This window comes from Zonotrichia albicollis, chromosome 17, assembly GCF_047830755.1.
Source record: "Zonotrichia albicollis isolate bZonAlb1 chromosome 17, bZonAlb1.hap1, whole genome shotgun sequence".
Lineage (NCBI taxonomy): Eukaryota > Metazoa > Chordata > Aves > Passeriformes > Passerellidae > Zonotrichia > Zonotrichia albicollis.
In genome coordinates this window covers 14,940,744-14,962,591 of record NC_133835.1, presented here as the reverse complement: position 1 = coordinate 14,962,591, position 21,848 = coordinate 14,940,744, and the positions used below count along the sequence as shown (strand labels likewise).

The window sequence follows — 21,848 nt, the reverse complement described above, 5'->3', positions numbered from 1 at the left end:
TGGAGGCTGCTCGGGGCTGTGGGGTTAGGGTTAGAGCTGGCTCCCCGGGGCTGTGGGAAGGATAGGATACTGGGCTGTGGAGGACCCGGAGCTCGGCATGGAGGCTCCTGAGGGCCGCGGGAGGATGCAGAGCCGCGGGATGGCGGCTCCCCGGGGCGGGAGGTGCCTGAGGAGGCAGCGGGAGCCGATCCTCGCTCCAGCCCCGTGCGGCACACCGGCCGCGGAGGCAGGGCCCGCACCGGCTGCAGGACGGGAGCAGAGAGCCCGCAACCACCCCGCACCGCTCCCGCGCCGCCGCCTCCATCTTGCGCTGCGGCCGCAGGTGCGCGGCCCCGCCCGTGCGCGGCCCCGCGGAGGCGGCGCAGGCGCGCGAGGGCCCCGCCCCGGTCCCGGCAGGTGCCGGAGCCGCGCGGCCCCGCCCCGGCCCGGGCGCGCTGAGGGCGGAGGCGGCGGAGCGGCCGCGGGTGCCGGGGCTCTTGGCTGGGCCGCGCCGCTGCCCGTCCCGCCGCGCTCCGGCGGACACAGGAGCCAGAGCGGCGGACGCAGCGACCGCGCGAGGCATGAACCGGGCTCAGCGCGGGGCCGCGGGCAGCCGCGGCCTGGGCACCATGGAGGTGAAGAGCAAGGTGGGAGCCGCCGCCGCCGCCTGAGGGCCGCGGGCGCGGGGGAAGGAGCGGGCCGGCCCTGCGGGGCCGTCGGGCCGCGGTGTCGCTGCGGGGACAGGACGGGGCCAGGGACGGCGTCAGCTGCTGACTCACCTGCCCAGGGGCCGCCGGGGCACGGCCCGCGGGGCCTGAGCGCTCCGCAGGCTCCCGGGCTCGGGCGGGCGGGCCCGGCGCTCCCTCCCCACCTGTCCCCGCGGCCGCCGGAGGTGGTGGGGTCGCTTGCTGGGTGCGCTCTCTGCGGGGAAAAAATGTAAATGGTTTTTATGTGGTTTAAAAGAAAACAGGTAAGTGGAGTTGGCCCCTGAGTTTCTGGAGGGACTAAAAGACCTACCGACAAATTTGTGCTGTGGGAAAAGTGTGGGATCACTGGGCCAAGGAGGTGTTTATAGACATGCTTGGGGAGTGGACTACATGATCTCCAGAGGTCCCTTCCAGCCCTAAAAGTTCTGTGATAATTCGCAAGCCTCAAGACCCTCTCTTTGTCCGAATTGCAGTGAGTGCGTTTGTTAGTGACTGTTTCTGTAGTTACCTTTTTTCCCCAATGATTATGTCTTTCTGTAGCTTTTTGTGCGGTACAGCGTAGGCTCGCAGTAGAGGTAGAGGTGAGCCGTGGCTAGCTTATCCGAAAGTGGAGTTTGCCTTCTCGTGGAGGCCCCGGGAGACTTTTACCCTGGCAGTGTTGCAGGAGTGTGTACCTGTGTGTTGCCGCAGGGATCACCCGTGTCAGGTGCTCGCAGCTTTGCCCAGCTCTGTCAATTCTCCCATGCGTGTATCCACTTCTCTTCTGTTTTAAATTTTTTTTTGATGGTTAGACAAAGATTTTCTGATAAAATTTAGATATTCTGAGAGAAATTAGATTTTTTTTTTGTTCTGCTTTATGTTTGTAATAATTTCCAGTTATAAAGCTGCTGGATGTACAGTATGAGGTGGAGTGTCTCTATTAGTCAAAGAAGTGTTGAGTTAAAGTCCGTTTTTCATTGCCTAGGCGGATTGTAAGTGCATCCACGTGGGAATGTGTTTTCCATTGGTGGCCACATGACTTTCTTGGGTTGTTTTTGAAGTGGGGAGCAGCCTGTGTTCTGTCCCCTCCTTTGCTGCTAGGGAGGTGTTAGAGCAGCAGTCAGGACTCGAGCTGTGTGGACATTAAGGATAAAGCACCATAGTGCTGGAACTTCTGGAGAGTGTGATGAGTGTCTCTATAGCCTGAATGAGGATGATTTCTTTAAAGTGTTCAATTTCCATGTGCCCTAAATAAGCAAGATACAGGAGTATCTGGTAGCTGTTATTTCAAATACCAGTTAAGTTAGTACTGTGATGGTAAAGTCTATTATTTATGCTCTTACAATGTTGAGAATGATCAGTATGATGTGCTTACAAACGCAAATCACTTGTTTTCTCAGCCCTACTGTTTCCCCGCTGTGTGTTTTCCTTGATTTAAAATCTATCTAGGGAATCAGCCGTGTGCTGTTTTCCTGGTGTTTGTGCAGAGAAATGTAGCCCTAATGAATAGGGATTGTCCCTCAAGTGCATATTATGGAGCAGGATTCAAGGCATTCCTAGAACTGCTTGTTACTAATGCATTATTTAACAGCACCTCAATTTAATATCGCAGAGGAGTCATCTTCCTTCTATGAAAATGAGCAATTCTGGAGAGAAAGAAGAAACGCCTGTGTGGGAGGTGGAGGGAGCCGTTCCTGCGGAGTGGCCTGGGCTGTGAAGGCTGCTCCATGATGTACAGCTCTTTATTTAGATACTCCAAATCAATAATTGTGCCTCAGCTGACAAGGCTGGGCCAGCACAGCCCAACTGTGGTTGCAGTTACATGAGCACAACCCTTTTGTTAGTTTAGTTTATTCAGTTTGGGTAACTGCTCTGAGCTCGCCCTGCCGATTCCCCATAGTACTTAAATTCTTGTCATGGAAAATAAAACTTTATTCCCTGTGGGGGCCTGAATATATGTTGTATTGTAAGACCTGTGTGGGTCCAAGTTGCTCCAAACGAGCTGCAGCTGCAGGGTCCTTAGTTGGGCAGCAGCTGTAGCTCGTGAAGGTAACTGAAATAAATAGGGGTGGGTCAAGAGCCCAGGAGGAGCCCCTGAGAAGACAGGAAGGACTGTGCTGCAGAGAATGGAGAAGAGCCCCAGCAGAGAGGCAAGAACAACACTGCAGTGAAGATTACAACAATTCCCCAGACTAGAGTTCCTAGTGATGGTATGGAAACCCTAAAATAAGCTTCTAGTTCTCTATATATTAAAATTCAGGTTTCCCCCTTTTCATGACTTGGAATTACATTTATTTCTGAGTAAAATCTTAATAACTGCTAAGCCAGAGGTCACTGCAGCTCGTGTTGTGTCAGTGATGGAGACTTGCACAGAGCAGCTCGGCGCTGTGTTTCAGAGATTTTCAAAAAGGTGACCCATAAATGTTGGGTGAGCATCCCGGGAGCCTTCCTGGTGTGCTGCCATGGCTCCCCTGCCTTCTCCCGGGGGAGTTACCGCGAGCAGCACGGGCTTGTCAAGGGCTCAGGTGGCAAGGAGCCTTCTGTGCTTGGGTTACTCCTCTAGAGCATCCAGTGCAGCCCTGTTTCACGGCATGGAGGGCAGCATCTGATAGAAATGTCTGCAGACACTTCAGGCATTCAAATAATGGAATTGCGCAGTTGGACTTGTCTTTTACCTGCTTTCTAATGGTATTGAGCAAGCTGTGTTAGGACATACGAGTGGCTTAGGAGTATTTCGGTATTTGCACCAAATATGTATAAAATTACAAGCAAAAAATAAAAATCACACGTTTGAAAATTTGGCCCTTTGCTTGCTGTGGTCAGATTCAACATTTATTCCAACCTGAGGGTGAGGTTGTTGGCTTTTTCAAACTTTCATTAGCGAATGATGTTTAAGCTGTGTAATCCTTGAAAGCCAAGCAGTTCCGATGGCTGCGGGGCTCCCACCTGGCAGCCGGGGCAGGAGCTGGGGCAGGAGCGAGTCCTGCGCTCGTGTCACGGCTGGGCTGTGCTGCTCTGACGTGCTGGGAGTTCCTCCTGTGGGCTGGGCTGCTGTTTGTAAGCAGGTTCCAATCATCCCTTCTGCCTCATTAGTCAATGATTGGGTAATTGCAGGTTTTTTAGAGCAGGAATGTTCCCAGATAGTTCCTTTATTTGAAGCTTTTGGAGGAAGGTGGGGTGTTGAAGGTGTAGCTTGTTTTGAGTTAGCGTGGTGTTAACGTGCTAACAACGAGGTCCTTGTCTCCTGGTTTTCAGTGCTTTGTTTGTATGTGAGAGCTCCAAGGCTTTTATTCTCCAAAGATTGTAATCAGGTGTGAGGTGAAGTGCATCTCCACATCTCCTGTGTGTGAGGTACACCAAAGTATGTGATACTGAGGCTCAAACGTGCGCTCAGAGCATTTTGTTCCTGTGTGCTTCTGCTCTACTTAAAACTCAACTTGCTAAAGAAATTATCTAAAGTCTTTATTTTCACTGTAGGTCAGCAATAGAATTCACACAAAAAAAGCAGCCAACTGAGTTTTTAAATTATTAGCTTATTATCCTTTTAATTTGTATACAAGCTGTTCTGGTTTTTGTAACCTGGCTGCTGCTATCTCTGAATTCCTTTGGACGTCTCTGGTATGTTGTGCCTGATACGGAGGATTTAGAGTAATTTTTATCCAATATTCTGTTTGCGTTGGATCCTGCCCTTATTAGGCAGAACACCAACATTTTACTAGCTATGTGTAGTAAAAATCACAATTTGTCTAGTCTACATCAAATGCTCATCCTTTTCTTGGCACCCAGTTGAGTCTCTGCCTGCCCCCACTGTATCATTGCCTTAATAAGCAACGTGCTTTAATAAGTGTTTGCTTTAGAGATGATGTAGCAGACTGAGCTTGAGTGGATTTGTGAGGTGGGTTTTTTGTAGAATGATTATGTTGACTACAAGCAAATGCTACCCCTTAAAGTAGTGTCCGTGATTAATTTTTTTTTCCTATATTTTCTGAACCTTACCAGATTTGGAAAAAACAGGTTCTATATCCTGGATAGAACTCTGATTTAAAAGACTGTTGCAATCAAGATTTGAGCCTTGCTCATACACACAAATCTTCTGAATGCTCTTAAAGGCAGTGGCTGTTGCTCCTGTTCTCTCTCTGTAGGAGCAGAGTGGAGCTGAGATCACTCCCCAGGGGCGGGCTGCCCTGAAAAGCAGCAGCAGTCCCTGTGCTCTGCACAGCCAGGGGGCATTTTCACCTCCTGCCCCAGCAGCCGGGGTGTGAGGGCTGCTCACCTTGCGTGGGTGACCCACGCTTGTGTAACAGTCTCTGCACGCTGTTCTCAAGGGCACTGCTGGTTCTCAGCACCGAATTCCAGCTAGGCACATACCTCAGGGTGTTAATCACAGCCCTGCTGGAGTGCCGGGCCTCTGCTCTGTCCCTTGCCTGGCGTGGTTCCTCCATGGGTGTGTGAGAACCTGCAGCCATCCGAGTGCTCCCGTTAAATGGAGCAATGAAACAGCCTTGGCATGCTCAAAGGTACACCTGGTACAAAACTAGTTATTACTTTGGGGAAAAACCAGCCGTTTTCACTGACTGTTTTATACCATGTCAAAATTGTTTGTTGTAGTTTTTAGTGCACTTTTAATTCCATAATGTTTCTGGTTTAACATAAAATAATTGTTGCTTCCATATTAATGATGTAAGGTATATTTTGTTGTAGTTTGGGGCAGAATTTCGACGATTTTCTCTGGAGAGATCCAAACCTGGCAAGTTTGAGGAGTTCTATGGATTACTGCAGCACGTGCACAAGATCCCAAACGTCGATGTTCTGGTGGGATACACGGACATTCACGGAGACCTGCTGCCTATCAATAATGATGACAATTATCACAAAGCAGTTTCTACAGCCAATCCTCTCCTCAGGATTTTCATTCAGAGAAAAGGTAAGAGCACTTGAAGAATGTGAATCATCTGTTCATCCAGTTGCAGTGTGATGTATGGAGGAAAAAACCCTTCAGTCCTATTTCTTCATGTCAAATTCCGTAATAATTATGAGTCATGAAAGCTATTCACAACTTGTCTCTCTTGCAAGAGCTTCCTCAGGCAACCTATTTATACTTTGTGATGTTTTGCTTATATTTAGTTGAGTTAAAGTCAAGTTAAATCTCCAGCAAATGCTTCTTTCTGATTTTATGTATGCAAATGAAAATAAACTTTTAACCTCTAAGCTTTTTTGCTCTGTATGTTGGATACTTTTCACTTAAAATTCCAGTCTTGATCAGACAAGAAGAGAGACCATTACAGGATGGAAAGTAATATTAAAAATGTTATTACATGAAGTATTAAATGCAATAAAACATCTTGAAGTGTTCAGTTGACAAGTTTATATCAGTTAGCAAACCTCAGGAGTGAGGGCTGCTTGCTTTGATGGTTTGCCTTTAAAAGTACTGTGTCTGCTCTGGTTGTGTGTTCCTACTGTCTGCTTTTGTTCATGAAGGGAAAAAATCCAATCAGAAGTTTGTATTTGTTCATGTGGTGTTGTTCCTGGTTGTTGTGAAGACAGGCATCTTTTCCTTAGAAAATGCTTGGGCATCAGAACCTTCTATCCACTCCCACTCCAAAAAGTGACCAACTCCTCAAGGGCCTGACACAAACCCAATATTCATAACCAGCGTGGCTGCTTGGCAGCTGCTGAGTGCTGGCAAAGTGTTTTTGTTTGTGCTGAGAGCACAGACTGGTAAGGCCTGTGTGCTCAGTGCTGAAGTGCCAGAGGCATGAAGCATTTGCTCCAGCAGAACCTGGAGGGAGACAAGGCCTATGACTCCATCTAATCCCCTACAGTAGCCATATGACAGGAAGGGATAAGCCACTTTGTCAGACTGGGATTATTGAGTTTATATTTCAACACCATATGGTTTTAGATTGTTCCTACTGTTGCGTGTTCCTGGTGTTCCATTTATCATGAATCTTTAGTTTCCTACAGTCCTTTACCTTGATTTGATCCAGGTGGATTATTTGGTACTACTGTGGTGCCAGGAGTTGATATAATGCACAAAAGTAGAAGATGATGATTCCATTTTAGTTTATCAGAACCAGAGCTGATGAGTAGGAAAAGCTGTGTAGGAATGCCAGGTGTCACTGCCTTCCCTGGGACACGAGAGCCTTCTGCCCCTGGAGTGTCAGGGAATGAGCCCAGGCTGGCACCCCAGTCCCCACTGCACTGTGCTGGGAGTTAGTTGTGATCACACTGATCACATCTGCTGATGAAATTGAGGCTTTGCCTTCACTGACATCTTTGCATACAGGGTAGATGTTTGTTTGATGGAAAATACAGAAACAACTTTATTCTGTATTTTATCTGTGATGGTTTGCCTGTAACCAAGGCTGGATTGGTGGAGTTAGGGATGGTTCATATTTTGTGCAGTGTGATTTAAGTGTCCTTAATTCACAGATTGCAGCAGCCTTACTGGCTCTGCCTCTGGAATGGAAAAGAAATGCCTTGGCAAATACCTGCAATCGATGGGGCTGCTTTGATCCGAGCTGGTTTGGAACTATAATAAGTGACACAAGTTACTTTTCCACCTGCAAGGCTACTTGTGCCTTTCATGCATTCTCTTAAATCAGCCAAAAAGTTTTTGTGGGTTTTGTAATGGAACTTTGACTTCTTTTGTATTTCCAGCAGCAGTAGTTGGGAATTTAAGATCTTTGAAGAAAAGCCACTGTGGGGAAAGAGAGAAAGTGTTTTGATTCTTAATAATGTATTTTTATCATACTATCTTAACTATTTAAGAAATTTTTATCATACTGTCTTAACTATTTAGAAACTTCAAGTAATTTGTGCAAAGCCAACTTGAGGTATGAGCAGACTGCAGTGAAATCTAATGTAAATAGTATTAACTCCTTAGTATATTGCATCCCAGGAACACCTTGAGGGGTTGAAATGGGAGCTGCAGGATGGTTTTGCTTCTCCTAAGAAGCAATGGTTGTGATAATGGGACTCCAGAATTTGGGAAGAGTTATGTCAGAGTAGCGGCTCTTCTCTCTCCTGTTTGATTTTGATTCCTCATTTCTGAAAGCTTTGTTTGTCCTGAACATTTATGTGGCTTGGTTGGTGTGGTAAAAACCTAGAGATCCTGTGATGAAATCACAAACTATTCCTCTTAGGTTCCTCTAATTGTATTTCACAAAATTCCTTTAAAATACTTTATAAACTGCTCCAGTGCTAAAATCCGAACTGGGGCTTGATGTTGCACAAGTCAGGATTGGCTGTCAGCTTGCAGAAAACATTCCTCTCTGGAATTTCATTCTGCAGTTTAACAGATTAACAGGTACTGTTGACATCTGGTATTTAAAGGTTAAACTGATGTATTGTGATTAAATCCAGATGTATGGGAGTCACTCTGTCTGTGAGAAAAACCCTTCTGAAGAGAGAATGGAGGGGAGCAGTCTGCATAGGCTGAAGGGCAGCTTGATGTGGGGAGCTTTGCATTGTAAATGGGAGAACAGCAGAGATAACAGGAGATACATTTCATTATAATGTCCTTAACAGTCCCTGGAAGGATTCTAAATTACAATATCCAACTCCTGCGAGTTCTGCGTGGATGTGGCTGTATTTAGAGAGAAGTGGATTCTTTGGTTAATCCACTTGTGCCTCTTGAGAGACACTTTGTCACTGAGAAGCTTTACTTTGCTGAGAAGTAAGAGCAGTTGGCTTTTTAAACAGCTCTTTCTGGACTGGCCTAGCTGCTTCTGAGGCCTCTTCCTAAAAACACAGCTTGGTTTCCTAAAACCATATTTTATTCTATTTCGTGACTAAATAGGAGGAGATTTGTTGGGTCATATTTAAAGAATGCTAAATTGCATTTCTGTTCAAATACACTAACTACTTGGGGGCTTTGAAAATTTAATTCTTAACGGGTAACTCTGCATTGATTTGCAAATGGGTCAGGAAAATATGTCAAAAATCTGTCTTCAATAACATTAAATTGAAACCAGATTTGGCATTTGTGGGCTTTTGTTTTCAATTTCAAGTAATAAGTCTGTACAGATTGGTGCCACCTTGAGCTTGAAACTGCTGGGGGGGGAAATCCTTCCTGCCCCGTGTGGACGTTCTCCTCCACACTATCTGTAGTTAACACCTTGTCCTTTGGCTTTAGGCCAAAATATTTTTGCCGGGGCTTTAAACTGATTAGTGAGGTGCCAGAACAAAGATGCCTTTGTACTTAAAAGTATTGCTTTAGAAAACTTGTTTAGCAGTGAAGAGAGGTTACCCAGAGTGCGCTGTTCTGCTCACATTTGGGGAGATGAGTTTATCAACCTGCCTCTATTGTTTTCCTCACAAATTCTCTAACCTTAACTGTTTATCTTAAGATTCATGCTAGTTCTGAATTATTTAACTATTAAGAGCAGTTATAATGAAAAAACTTTCCCTCTGGTTTGTCAGAGTTTCTTAAATGTTTTGACATCTGGCTTGCAGTTTTGGGATGCTTTTACTTCAGCCATGTGTCCTGTAACTTAAGAAAGTTACTAAAAACAAAACTACCAGCTCAATTTAAGACTTCTGATTTGTCTTCTGAAAGAGACTTTTTAAAGTTCCTTTCTTTTCTAAGAAATGTTTTTCTACTCTAAGTTTTTGTTTTAAAAGTCCTTTGGAATCTGTTATTTGCATACAGAGATTTACATAATATTTCTTTCAAAGCCAGTCCTGTTGCAGCTGATCTTTGTGCTTCTCTGCTAACTGGAAAATGTGGATTTGGACAGAAGTTACCAGCTGATAGTTGTGGAAGGCAGGCTGGGAGGTGATTTCTGTGGAGGAAGTTGGGGACAGTTCTAAATCCAACTTGAGTAAAGAGCACAAGCTGTCTTTGATCGTTTACAGGACATGATAAACCTACTTGGATGTAATAAATTTGTTTGTATATCTAGCTCATGCCAGACTTCCTGCAGGGTGTGTGTCCTGCCATGAAGGTGAAGCCTTCTAGCCACTGTGGCAAGCTGGGATCATTGAATGCTTTACATATTTGATATGATAGAATAGGTAAAATACCCCAGAGTCTGTCTGATTCTCTGACTTTGTGCACTTTGAATTGAAGGAGAAAACCCCATCAATTGCACACCTTTAAATGTTGCAGTGACATGGGAGGACGCTGGTGGCAGGATCAGTCCTGACAGAGCTTTGCTGTCCTGTTTTCTCGTGCCTTTTTCCAAAGCAGCAGGAGCCGAGTGCTTCGGTGGCCCCAGTCTGCTGGGCCCTGTGTCCTGGAGCTGCCATCAGCAACCTGCACTCAGCACCCCTGAGTGCAAGTGCTACCTGGTATTTAAAGTAAGACCTGTCTAGGATCGAATTTCACAATTGTCCTTTCCAGCTTGTTTTGTAAACAATTGTCGTTCTAAATAAAAAAAAAAGAGAAGTTATTGCGCCTCATTGAATTGCAGAAATCCTTTCAATGAAACACCAGATTCCTAACTGGGAACTGGTTGGATGGGTTGTCAGGGGAGATAAGGGCAAAACCTCTCTCACTTACCCTTTGATCATAAATTTTTAGCGAGCATGAAAAGAATTGTTCCATGTTGTCTGAAAAGTCAGTGTGTTGTCTGCAGTGGATGGAGTGCAGGGTGTAACCAGCTGATCTTAGGCAGACATTCCAAAGGGCCTTCTACAGAGGAAAGGCTGAGTTTGCATTTCTGTAGGTGTTTCACTGCAGGCACTGCTCACCTGTTCAAATGCTTTGCCTGGAGAGATTGAATTGTTTTTTAATGCACCAGCTCTTCACCACAGCTGACCTAACACTCTTAGACATGTGACTATCAGATTTTAGGCTGTTTCTAAAGCCTATGTGCTTGATGTTAAGATCTAATGTTATATTAATTAAACCTTGAATTACAAAGTAGCTGAGATTGCTACAGAAGTGCCTTCAGGCTATAGTAGAGCTGTGTGAATTAGGTATCTGCAGAATAACTCCCAATTGTGTGAGTTAAATTGTTGAACAACTTTATCTATAAACATCAGTGCAAAAGATGCTCTGTGTTTAGCAAACAGCTAAGCAAGAGCTTTGCCTTCCTTATGGTGTAATTATTTTTTTTAAACAAAGGAAATAAAAAAGAAATGTAAATGAGGCCATCATCGGGACACATTTTTCTAAAACATGTTGATGAACTATTGTGTACACACAAGCCAGAAGTTGACAATAAATCCCTTTGAGGTTTTTTTGTGGGCTAATTTAAATTTGTTTCTTTTCTTCTTGTCCTTTATCTTTTAGAGTACCAGGTCCAAGACTGCCTTCCTAGAGCAGCCAAAGCAGCGTTCTTGTTTTCAGCAGCCCCAAAGGCTGGGAAGGGAGGAGTTGGTGTTACATGCTGCAGTAGTGTCAGCCTGTTGCTCCAGGAATGCTTTCTCTGGTCTATTTTGCTTGAAGCATCTGAGGAGTCCAAATGGAACTGGTTCATGTCTGTATATCCCAGCCTCAGAAGCAAATGCACTCACTGATTTCCTCAGCAGCTGGCAGCTGTCCTGAAATGCCACCAGGGCAGCATTGCCACAGTCAGCCAGTCCACAGACTGAATGTATAACCATTCTTCCACTTTCTTGGCTGTACCAATGGCATCTGAATGGGATAGTACAAAGAAATCCCAACTTCTCTGGGTCCTGGGGTTAGTGCAGTCCAGTTCTGCATGATTATTGGGGCTTTTCCCCTGCAGAACAAAGATGTGTGTAGTCTGAGTGATTACACTCAATTTACGAGCATAAATCAGAGGAAGTTCAGATCTGAATGTACTTAGGTTGATTCTTTTTGGTGAGTTATTGCATGTTAAAATGAAAAGTGGAACCTTTGGTAAATAAGCATTTCAGAAATCAATATTTTTTTCTGCAGAACACGTTTTCTTGTCCCTTACCAGTAGTTGTGGGACTAATATGTTTTCTTTTGGATTTTTTTTAAGCTCTAAGCCATTTGCCTATTCCTGTCTCAAGTTGTGGCAGTTACAGCATTGCTTGCATGAACAGTTTTGCTTGAAGTATTTGTGTGCGAGGTCTCTTTGTTTCTGCTCCACAGCCATTTTACCTACATGGCGTGGGGGCAGGGAAGAGTGCAGAATGGAATAAGCTTTCTGGAGTTTGAATCCAGGTCACTTGGCTGGCTCCCAGTAACTAGGCAATAATAGGCACGCTGGCTGCTTTCCCTTTTTCATTCTTTCTTTTCCAATGATCTGAAACCTGAGGAGAGAAAACTAGCAAGTGGAATTACTCTGAATAAAATTAAAATGTTTCTAGGAATGTACTCACTCTTTCCATTCTACCCTTTCTCAGGCAGCTGTAGTTCTTTGTGTCTGCTGCTGCTAACTGGTTTTAATTTCTTTTGCGCACACTCTTTCCTTCGGTAGTAGAAAACCAAAAGTATTCCAAACTTTGTGTTTCATAACATTAAAGCTTTTGTTTCCTGAGCTGAGAGAAATTCTTCTACAACAGTAAGGCTGACACCTTGAGGATGAGCTGTCTGCCTGTGCTGAGCTGACGTGGGAGCAGTGTGACCTGGCTGTCTCTAATCCCCGTGTGCTCTGTCTTACAGAGGATGCCGATTACAGTGCCTTCGGGACGGATACCATGACGAGGAAGAAGAACGTCTTATCCAACGTGCTACGTCCGGACAACCACAAGAAGAAGCCCCACATTGTGATTAGCATGCCCCAGGACTTCAGGCCCGTGTCCTCCATCATAGACGTGGATATCCTGCCCGAGACCCACCGCAGGGTGCGGCTCTACAAGTACGGCACCGACAAACCGCTGGGCTTCTACATCCGCGACGGCTCCAGCGTCAGGGTCACCCCGCACGGGCTGGAGAAGGTGCCCGGCATTTTCATATCCAGGCTGGTGCCCGGGGGGCTGGCGCAGAGCACGGGGCTGCTGGCTGTCAACGACGAGGTGCTGGAGGTGAATGGCATAGAGGTGTCGGGAAAAAGCCTCGATCAAGTTACAGACATGATGATTGCCAACAGCCGCAACCTGATCATCACGGTCAGACCCGCCAACCAGAGGAACAACGTGGTGAGGAACAGTCGGACTTCGGGCAGCTCGGGCCAGTCCACCGAGTCCAGCCTCCCCAGCAGCACTCCAAACATCCTGGGCAGTCTGCTGCAAGGAGAAGAGGAGAGCGATGAGGAGGACATTATTATTGAAGACAGTGGCGAGCCACAGCAGATCCCAAAAGCTACGCCCGCCAGCGAAAGCATAGAATCCTTATCACAAATTGAACTCCTCCACGAGTCCACACAAAATGGATTCCTTCCTTCCAGTGAGATGAACTTGAATCACTCGACAGGCAGCATTAGCATGGAGTATGAGGCCCCAGAGCCAGGGCGTAAGTCCTTAGAAGAAGATGGAACTATAATAACACTATGAAATGACAGTGGTGTACTTTGTATCAGTAAGGATGCCATACATGTTTTAATTGGGCTTAATATGTAACACACTTTATACCTCTCCATCTACCAAGCACTGCAGTTAGATTAAAAGGAAGGAAAAATGTAAAATCAAGACATTCAAAATTACATAAGTTAACTAACTTCATTAATTCTGCACTTCAATGTAAATAATTCACAAAGCTGGACAATAATTGATAAATAGCTGAAATTGAATGATGAAAATTTAAATTGAAAATGAAGGATAGCTAAGAGATGGCTGTGAGCTTTCTTTTAAAGGTACTTGATTTTTGTTATTTTTTTATGCTGTATACTACTGGTTCCATAGAAGTAAACTTCCTTCCGTGTGTAGCTGACTGTGTCACGCGCTGTGGTTTCATGTTCCTCTGAAGGGCTGCTCACCTGTGATGGAGCTGCCCCAGCCACCTCTCTCCTGTCCTGGCTGCTGCTCCACTGCAGAGCTGTGCATGGGCTCTGGGCAAGAGGGAGCTGGGAGAGGGACTAGAAGTGGACTGGGAGGAGATGGGGTGAGTGGTCTGGCCCTGGTGACACAGGGACAGCAGGGCTGTGGAGGTCACTGTTCCTTTGAGAGTGAATGTGCAACCACAGCCGTGTTAGTCAGGCACCATTACTGGTTTTAATGGCCAGGCTTACTTTTAATGACTCTGATTTTGAAATGCAGATGTGAAAGTCTTAACACTAATGCGTCAAAGACCTGTTCTCATTCTAGTTTGCAATATTTAAGGATATCATTGGATTTAGTTATTAATCCCAGTAAATTACAAACAAATCAAATGTAAACTTAATGCTATGGAAATAGCATAATGTCATCTCTGTTACACTTGCAGTCCTAGTAGAAACTGTAATGATTTGTACTAGCAAAGGTTTGTTGGAATGAGTCTGAATTATATGCAAGTGACTTTCTTCAAACCTGAACAACTTAGAACAGTATTGTTAAATCCCTGGATTAAAAAAAAGTTTTAAATCAGAATGAGGCTTTAGTACACCTTGTTTGAGCCATGTGATATTAACTTGTTCATTCCTAGGAACTGCTCTGTAAATGCAGATTGTCGTGTGCCCCTGGCTGGGTGTTGTGGATATTACAGTGTTGCTCTGTGTGAAAACACTGATGACAAGTCCTGATGCTGCAAAGCAAAGGTGTGTGTGTAACCACTGCACTCACTGGGACAGCTGCAGGAGAGGCTTCCAGCACTGTTTTCATCCTTCCCCTTTTTGTATCTCCCCCTTTACCCCTTTGGCCCTTGGTTCCCAAGCTGGCCCCACTCTGGGAACAGAAGCTGTGGCAGGAGAATGAGCTGGGACCAGCAGGACTGGGGAGAAGGATCTCTGTCCCCAGGGATGCCATGGCCTCTGGCAGGAGGAGGAGGGTGCTGCCCGTCTGTCCTTGGTCCTGTGCTCCCCAGAGCAGCACTCAGGTGCTTGGGAGTGTTCCACCCTCTGGGAAGGAGTGAGGAGTGGGAAGGGAGACTGACCCTTTGCTTTTTTCCCCTCAGTCTATTTGAGGAAAATCTACCTCTGGTAACTTTACTAACAGAAGACCAACTCAACTGTAAGTTTAATGGTAGGGCATCTGTAGAAGTCATCACAGACTGTCAGAGCCTAAACCTGTGTTTGTTTCAGGTTTTTGTGATGATGCAAACACTGCTGCAGAAACAAATCCCTGCTGAGTGATGTTACAAAGTGCATATTGGAAATTAGTATCTGATGAGCAGTTTACTCAAACCTCCAATGCCATTGGAGTCCAAGATGGCAAGAGAGGCATTCATCCCCCTTAGGATTTATGGAGAATAGGCACAGCAGGCAGTGGTGCTCTGCAGGTGAGGGCTCTTTGTTACACTTATTTATGGTTTCTTAGTGTGTGTGGAGAGCCCTGGAATCTCTTACAAGAGCAAGATCTTTCAAGTGTTTCACTTGTTTTGCTAATAATTACTGAAAATGAAGTAACTACATCCTCTTAGTGTGAAATGAGAAAAAGGAATGTTCTTTCTGCAACATGGAAACTTTACCTGTGCATGTTTTCTCTCAGTGCTGCTCTACACTTCCTTTCTTTACGGAAGATTGTTTACTTTGAAAATATCTTTATTTTCCTTTGTCAAAAGACCTTCCTTCCTGTACGAAATCACCAGTGGAGGGTGAGACTCATTATTCTGCTAGTTTGCACTTCTGTGCCTTTGGTTTACTTGAATGTATTGTGAATAATCAAAGTAATAACGGCACTTGGATGGGAGAGAAGAGAGGTCCAGAGGTGCAGAGAATGAACTGGTAGTGCACTTAACGCAGGTGTGAGGTTTTCATTCCATGCAAGTCCCCTCTGGGGCTGCTGTGGCCCGTGAGGGTTTTGGAGCTCAGAGCACAGCTGGGAGGGCTGGGTCTGCCCAGGAGCCCCGAGGCTGCCGTGCTGCCAGCCCTGTGCATGGGCAGGCTGAGGAATATTGATGCCAGTATTAAGGACTTGTGGACATTTAACTGAGGTCCTGCTCTAAACTGCATGAGACTTCATCTCTTGGGACCTTTCCTGCAAACTGAGTCATCTAAGCATGAGATAATGTTCTTTTTGACATAGATCGTGCTCTGTTTCACAGAAATTTGGTGACATGTAGTAAAACTAAGCATTTGGGACTTGATAAAAAAAGAATAAAACTGAAGAATGTGTATTTACAGTTATAATGACAGACTGCACAGCATGTAATTGCTTAACGCTGCAGTTACCATAAAGTTTCTAAAGTTCTTCCATATCTTACTAATACATACACTGTTAATTACAAAAGACTTTTAAATTGCTACTTTGGGATGATCAATGGTTGATTATGAGTCTCTAAATTTAATTTTATATATAAATGATACTGGGCTTCAGTATAGGGTTTTTTAAAATATTCTGATATTGTTAGCCTTTCATTCACTACCTCCTAAATTTTTAACATCTATACTGTTTTCTCCCTGGAAGACAATACTTAGAGGCTTGACTGTTTATATAGATTTTATCTATAGCTAAGAAAAGGAGAAGGAATTCCAGAAGTGATGGTGAGGATGCTGCGCATGATTGACAATATTACGCTGCTATTGATGTAATCTGTGTATTAAGTATCCTGTGTGTGTAAATTGTATTTTCAATCCAGATTTTATAAATTAATTTATGAAATACCCAAATTATTTCCGAATGGAATGAAAAACTAAAATTCCTTTGACTAGTGTTATATGTTGTGTACATGCACGGAGGGGGACAAGTGATTCCTCCCTGGTGGTTGGGAGATCCAAGTGCACCTTAATAGGAAGAACAAATTCTTAATAGAATTAAGATGCATTTTCTTTAAAGTTTTGCTGTGGTACTGGAGAAGTCAAGCCTAACTGTGAATCATATGTTTTTTTCCACACCTGAATTAAATTTAGGACAATGTTCTCACAAGCTGTCTTTAACATGTGTATTTTTGTGAATATTATGTATTTTCTAATTAAATTTTACTTGCAATGTGATTTTTACATGAATGAACTTGTTTAAAATGTCAAATATCAGTATTTTTCTTACAACTTTAATGTATAATGTACATTGGTATCTCACCGAATGAAGATTGATTTTACAAAAATCAAGCTAGATGTAGTTGTATATTAGTCTTATATTTTTACAGACCAAAATAATAAATGGCTATAGAAATGAAGTGCTTTTTTCTCAGTTACTTTGTCAGATAAAATGAGGAAGAATGTATCCTTTTGCTCAAGTGTGACAATAGCTGGGCTTGCTATTTCTCTGGTGGCCAGGGGAGCAGGCAGTGTTTCCCTGGCAGTGTCCTGTGTGTCCCTGTCCCTCCCTGGGCAGTGCCAGCCGTGTGTGTGTGTGTGTGTGTCCCTCAGTGCTGTCTGTGCTGTGCCTGCTCCTGCAGCAGGAGCCAGGGGAGCAGGCAGTGTTTCCCTGGCAGTGTTCTGTGTCCCTGTCCCTCCCCTGGAGCAGAGCTGTGTCCCTGGGCAGTGCCAGCCCTGTCCCTCAGGGCCCCTTCCTTGAGAACTGCTCCTGGCACAGCCTCAGGTGCCTGCTGCCGTCACCTGGGTCATTTGCTGCTGCTGCTGCTGCTGCTGGGGATGCTCTTCCTGCTGCTGCGAGTATCTGCAGAAGTGTCCATGGGACAGCTTGAACTCAAACCCACTTCACTTACCACTGTTTGCTCCTGCCCTGGCAGCGCTAGTAAACATTTACCCAGGGAGGAGAGACTGGGGCTGCGCTCAGCCCCCTGCCTGTGGCTTTGTTCCTGCTGCTTTGGGGCTGAGCAGAGTTCTGCCTGCTCCTCCCTGTGCCTGTGGGCCTGGTTGGTTTGTGTGCTCAGGGCTCTCCATCCCTGCAGACAGAGCAGGGCTGGGATCAGCACTGAGTCAGTGCAGCCCAGAGAACCCAGGCTGCTGCCCTGGGCACGAGCACGAGGGGCTTGGAGCTGGGGCAGTGCTGCTCTGCACAGGACACTCGGGAGGGGTGCTGGAGCAGAGTGCCATTCCTGGCACGGCGTGAGCTCTGCAGGGCATCCTGTGCCCTGTTCCCTGGCTCAGCAGGGCCTGGCTCACCCACTGAGAGAGCCTGGTGGGGCTGGCAGTGAGGCTCAGTGCACTCACACAGCTCAGCAATGCTGCCTCTGCAGAGCACCCATACCCACGGCAGTTTCCTTAAAACAAACTTACTTCAAGGAAGACGAACTTTCCCTACTGCTGCCTCCTTGAGGAAGGAATGCAGCCGTTAACTGCATCTGTCCTTTAAACCCAGGAGCATTTCACTTTTCTCAAGGTGATGAGCACATTAGGACTTAGGTTATTTTATGAAATTGAAAACTCATATATGCTTACAGATACAGTATTTTCATAAGTAATCAAGTGGAAGTCCTACTCTCCCTGGTATACCAGCAGGAGAAAGATTTAGACTAGTGCTAAATACTCCTTTGAAGTTTTTTTGTTACCCTCAAATTCCCTGTGGCATTCTACAGACTTTCCAAAAGTCTTCTGAGTTTGTGTTCCTTGCAGTACAAGTGTCACACTCAGATACTGGGATGTAGTTGCACGTGGTAATGCTAGAGAGGAAAAATCAGCTTTAAGGTAGCTTCATAAATGGCTTCCAGTGCTAACACGAGGGAAGATGTGCTGGATGGTAACAATATTCTTGGATGCTGTAGAAGTATGCAATAAACGGCACGGCTGCTCCTTGGGGAGGCCAGCCTGCAGCTGAGATGTAGGAATTCAGACTCCTTGTGCAGCTCTGACAGATCATTTGTGTACTTTTCCTCTCACACACGAGATAAATCTGGCTCTGGGGACTTGATGTCGTGTGCTTGATTTAAAAGTGCTTTAGGGCCATGAAGCACAAAGCGATTAAAGAAGTGCTGTGCTATTAAACCAGCAGTTCTTACACCCAGTTCAGAAGTGTTGCTAATATCATTTCCTCTCTTTCCAATTAACATTCCTTTCTATTGAATACTATTTTATTACCTGATAGCATAAGGAAATACCTTGCATTTCATCAGTGAGAGACTTGTTTCAGGCTCTGGGGTGCTATGATTAAGTAGGTATAAGAGTGTATTTACTGTCCCCACATCAGACCGTGGTTCTTGTCCTGTGAGTGCTCCTGTGAGCACCTGGCAGTGCCCAGGTACTGATAATGGATTTTTGTAATCACCAATGGAATGGCAGCGCTCAGAGCTGAGGAACAGAGCAGCAGCTGATGTGGAAGGAGCCAGAGAAGGTAGGGACACCACCCAGTGCACAAAGCTGGTGTGCATCAGTCTGTCCTGTCTAAACCAGGGCTGGAAGTGGCCTGATAGCCACAGCTGCAAGAGAACATGGAGAAAAAATAAAGAGCAGGATGCAAATAGATTAACCAATAAAGGAGGTGAGTCCCAAACACTGCAGAAAGGAATACATAATTCTGCAATGGCCACAAGTTTGTGTGCTCCATGAAGCTGTATGAGCTGGTCAAAGAAAAGATCCTATCTCTAACCGCAAGCCTGGTCCCTTTCGACCCTCAGAGCTGTAGCAGTAAATTCTAGGCATGAGAAGAGTATTCCTGTGAGACACTGGAATTTCTCAAGACTTTTTGCTTTTTTTGCCTTTTATTTCTTGGCTATTGTTCTGGATATTGTGTACCCAATAATTTTTTTTTTTTAAGTGAGATTCTCTTTTCTGTTGGAGGGCAGAAATGATTTGAAATTCTGAAAAAGCTGAGGAGAATGAGTTGAATATAGAAACATAGATTTCTCTGACTATGAATGCTGCATGTCATAACATAAAATGCTTGGTGTTGTATTTCTGAAATTTAAAAACCTAATTGCTTAAATCTTATGAGAACCTTGTTACTTAGTCTGCTATTCATACTTTCTGTCCTGTGCAGCAAAAAGAGAAAAGTAGATATATTTTTGCACACTCATGAGATTATAAGTGAGCTAAAACTTAAAAAACTACTCGCAAAAAAACCATTTGAGTTTTATTAAACATTGAGATGCTGTTAACTGTCTTTCAAACATGCTTCAGGCGTCAGTACCTGGATCTCTGCAGTGCAGAAAGGAGCACGGAAAGGGAGGGGGCAAGGACAGGATCTGGGGGTGAGCTGGGCGCGTCTCCGGCCCCAAATCCTTTCCATGCCCGCAAACGGGGACGGAGAAATTCCGAGCGCTCTGGGGCTCCGTGTTCCCCTGCACCCCTTTAATTTCAGGTGCCTGAAACCGGAGCCGAGCCCGCTCCGTTCCCGCCGCAGCTCCCGCCCGCTCCGCCGGGGCCAAGATCGGCGCGCGGAGCTCGGCCGGGCCCGGAGGGTACCGGGAGCGCTCGGGATGGACCGGGAGCGCTCGGGATGAACCGGGAGCACTCGGGATGGGCCGGGAGCGCTCGGGATGAACCGAGAGCGCTCGGGGGGCACCGGGAGCGCTCGGGAGGCACCGGGAGCGCTCGGGATGGACCGGGAGCGCTCGGGATGGGCCGGGAGCGCTCGGGGGACACCGGGAGTGATCAGGATGGACTGGGAGCGCTCGGGGGGCACCGGGAGCGCTCGGGGGACACCGGGAGCGCTCGGGATGGACCGGGAGCGCTCGGGGGGCACCGGGAGCGCTCGGGATAGGCCGGGAGCGCTCGGGATGGACCGGGAGCGCTCGGGAGGCACCGGTAAGGACCAGGGACCCCCGAGGGCACAGACCGAGGTTCTGAAGTTGCCCTCTGTAGGCTGAGAGGCTTCCCCGCCACCACCAAAGGACAGAGGAAGGCTCCAAACCCCAGGTGGGAGCACTTGGGAGCGCTCCCTTTGTGACCTGCGGGAAGCTGATATCCCACCTGAGCCTGGTGGTGACGTAAAGCTGGTGATGTTCTTTTGGGGCAGTTTATTTCAAATTTTCTCTTGACATGACAAAAGATGTTTCTAAACCAACCTTTTAAATGGCTTCCCCTCACACCCTTCCTTCCTTTTGACGGTAAAATGTTGATGTGATTTATTTCTGTCTCCGAGGGAAAAAAAACGGAAACTTGTTCAGTTTCATTATTCAGAGAATTTTTTCCCATGCCTCTTCCTTGATATCATCTTTGTATGTGTTTGTCAATGATTTGCAATAATTAGACCACTTACACATATCCACATCTTGGGATCTTTGTTTTGGTTTTGTGTTCAGTGTTTTCAAGGTGATGACACAATGCTTGGTCAGGATACCCACAGCATTTCATGTGGTTGAACCACGGGCAGTGTTTGTCTTACTTCTGTCAACTACACATCTGCAGTGGGCAAGACACAAATCTCGTTAATGCTGTTTACATTTGCAAAAAATGAATAATGAATTTTCAAGCTTGATTAAGACAATGTTGCAAAGTGAACTACTTAGTAGAGAAAAAATTTCATTCAAGTATTAGTTCATGCCAGCTGGAGTCTATTGGTTTAGACAAGCACCACTTGTACTGGTGTTAAATAAGAAATAAAGAAGACACAAACAGCTTTCCAGGACAGTGCTGTACAAGTGAGTGCTGTTAGTTCTGGTGAGAAATACAGAAATAATTTATGTTCTTTGCCCCTTGGAAGTCCTTCTGCTCTCTTCAGACTCTTCAGCTGAAATTAAACACCTGCTTTACTGCTGACCTCTCTTGATCCTCGCACATCTCAGTAGCCTGCCCCAAGCAGCCATGGAATTTGGGTGTTTTCCTGCTTGAGAATTGATCACAGCTTTTGTGGCTGCATCTTCTTGAGTGTCTCTTTGGTCCTGCACTTTAGAAATAGGAATTTTGGCTCCTTTTCACAGAGAGTTCCCTTACAGTTGTGTTTTTCACATTTTCAGTTGGGAATAGCACTTTCCCCTAGCGTACGGCTTCTGCCGCCCATTCCGGTGTTTAATTTCGTGTAGCAGTCGGATGCAGGCTGTTTAATTAGCAGTTGTGGCTCCGATGAGCTCTGTACGGTACAAGGCTTCGCCCAGCGGAAGCTCTCGCGCCTGTGCCGCAGGACATGGCTGTGCCTGATGTGAGTGTCCCTGGGCAGGGCTGGCACAGGCTCTGTGGGGGTGAACCCTCTGTTTGTCCCCTCTGTTTGTCCCCTCGCTCTGTCCCATCGCTCTGTCCCCTCTGTTTGTCCCCTCGCTGTGTCCCCTCACTCTGTCCCCTCTGTTTGTCCCCTCTGTTTGTCCCTTCGCTCTGTCCCCTCTGTTTGTCCCCTCGCTGTGTCCCCTCTGTTTGTCCCCTCTGTTTGTCCCTTCGCTCTGTCCCCTCTGTTTGTCCCTTAGCTGTGTCCCCTCTGTTTGTCCCCTCTGTTTGTCCCCTCACTCTGTCCCCTCGC

At 46.0% G+C, this 21,848-nt stretch overlaps 1 protein-coding gene across 1 annotated transcript; it reads left to right on the top strand.

The window, feature by feature from the left end:
- Positions 1-357: 357 nt before the first annotated feature.
- On the top strand, positions 358-16,734 carry PARD6B (par-6 family cell polarity regulator beta). The gene is made up of 3 exons (XM_005492012.4): positions 358-626; positions 5,367-5,589; positions 12,211-16,734. The coding sequence occupies exons 1-3, from the start codon at positions 561-563 to the stop codon at positions 13,038-13,040; spliced, it is 1,119 nt and encodes a 372-aa protein (XP_005492069.1). The 5' UTR covers positions 358-560; the 3' UTR covers positions 13,041-16,734.
- Positions 16,735-21,848: the final 5,114 nt, after the last annotated feature.

Bases quoted from the DNA above. Each gene is read 5' to 3' on its own strand.
- PARD6B (XM_005492012.4), top strand. From the start codon at position 561: ATGAACCGGGCTCAGCGCGGGGCCGCGGGCAGCCGCGGCCTGGGCACC. The intron at 627-5,366 runs GTGGGAGCCGCC...ATTTTGTTGTAG, and splicing joins CCATGGAGGTGAAGAGCAAG to TTTGGGGCAGAATTTCGACG. The intron at 5,590-12,210 runs GTAAGAGCACTT...TCTGTCTTACAG, and splicing joins GATTTTCATTCAGAGAAAAG to AGGATGCCGATTACAGTGCC.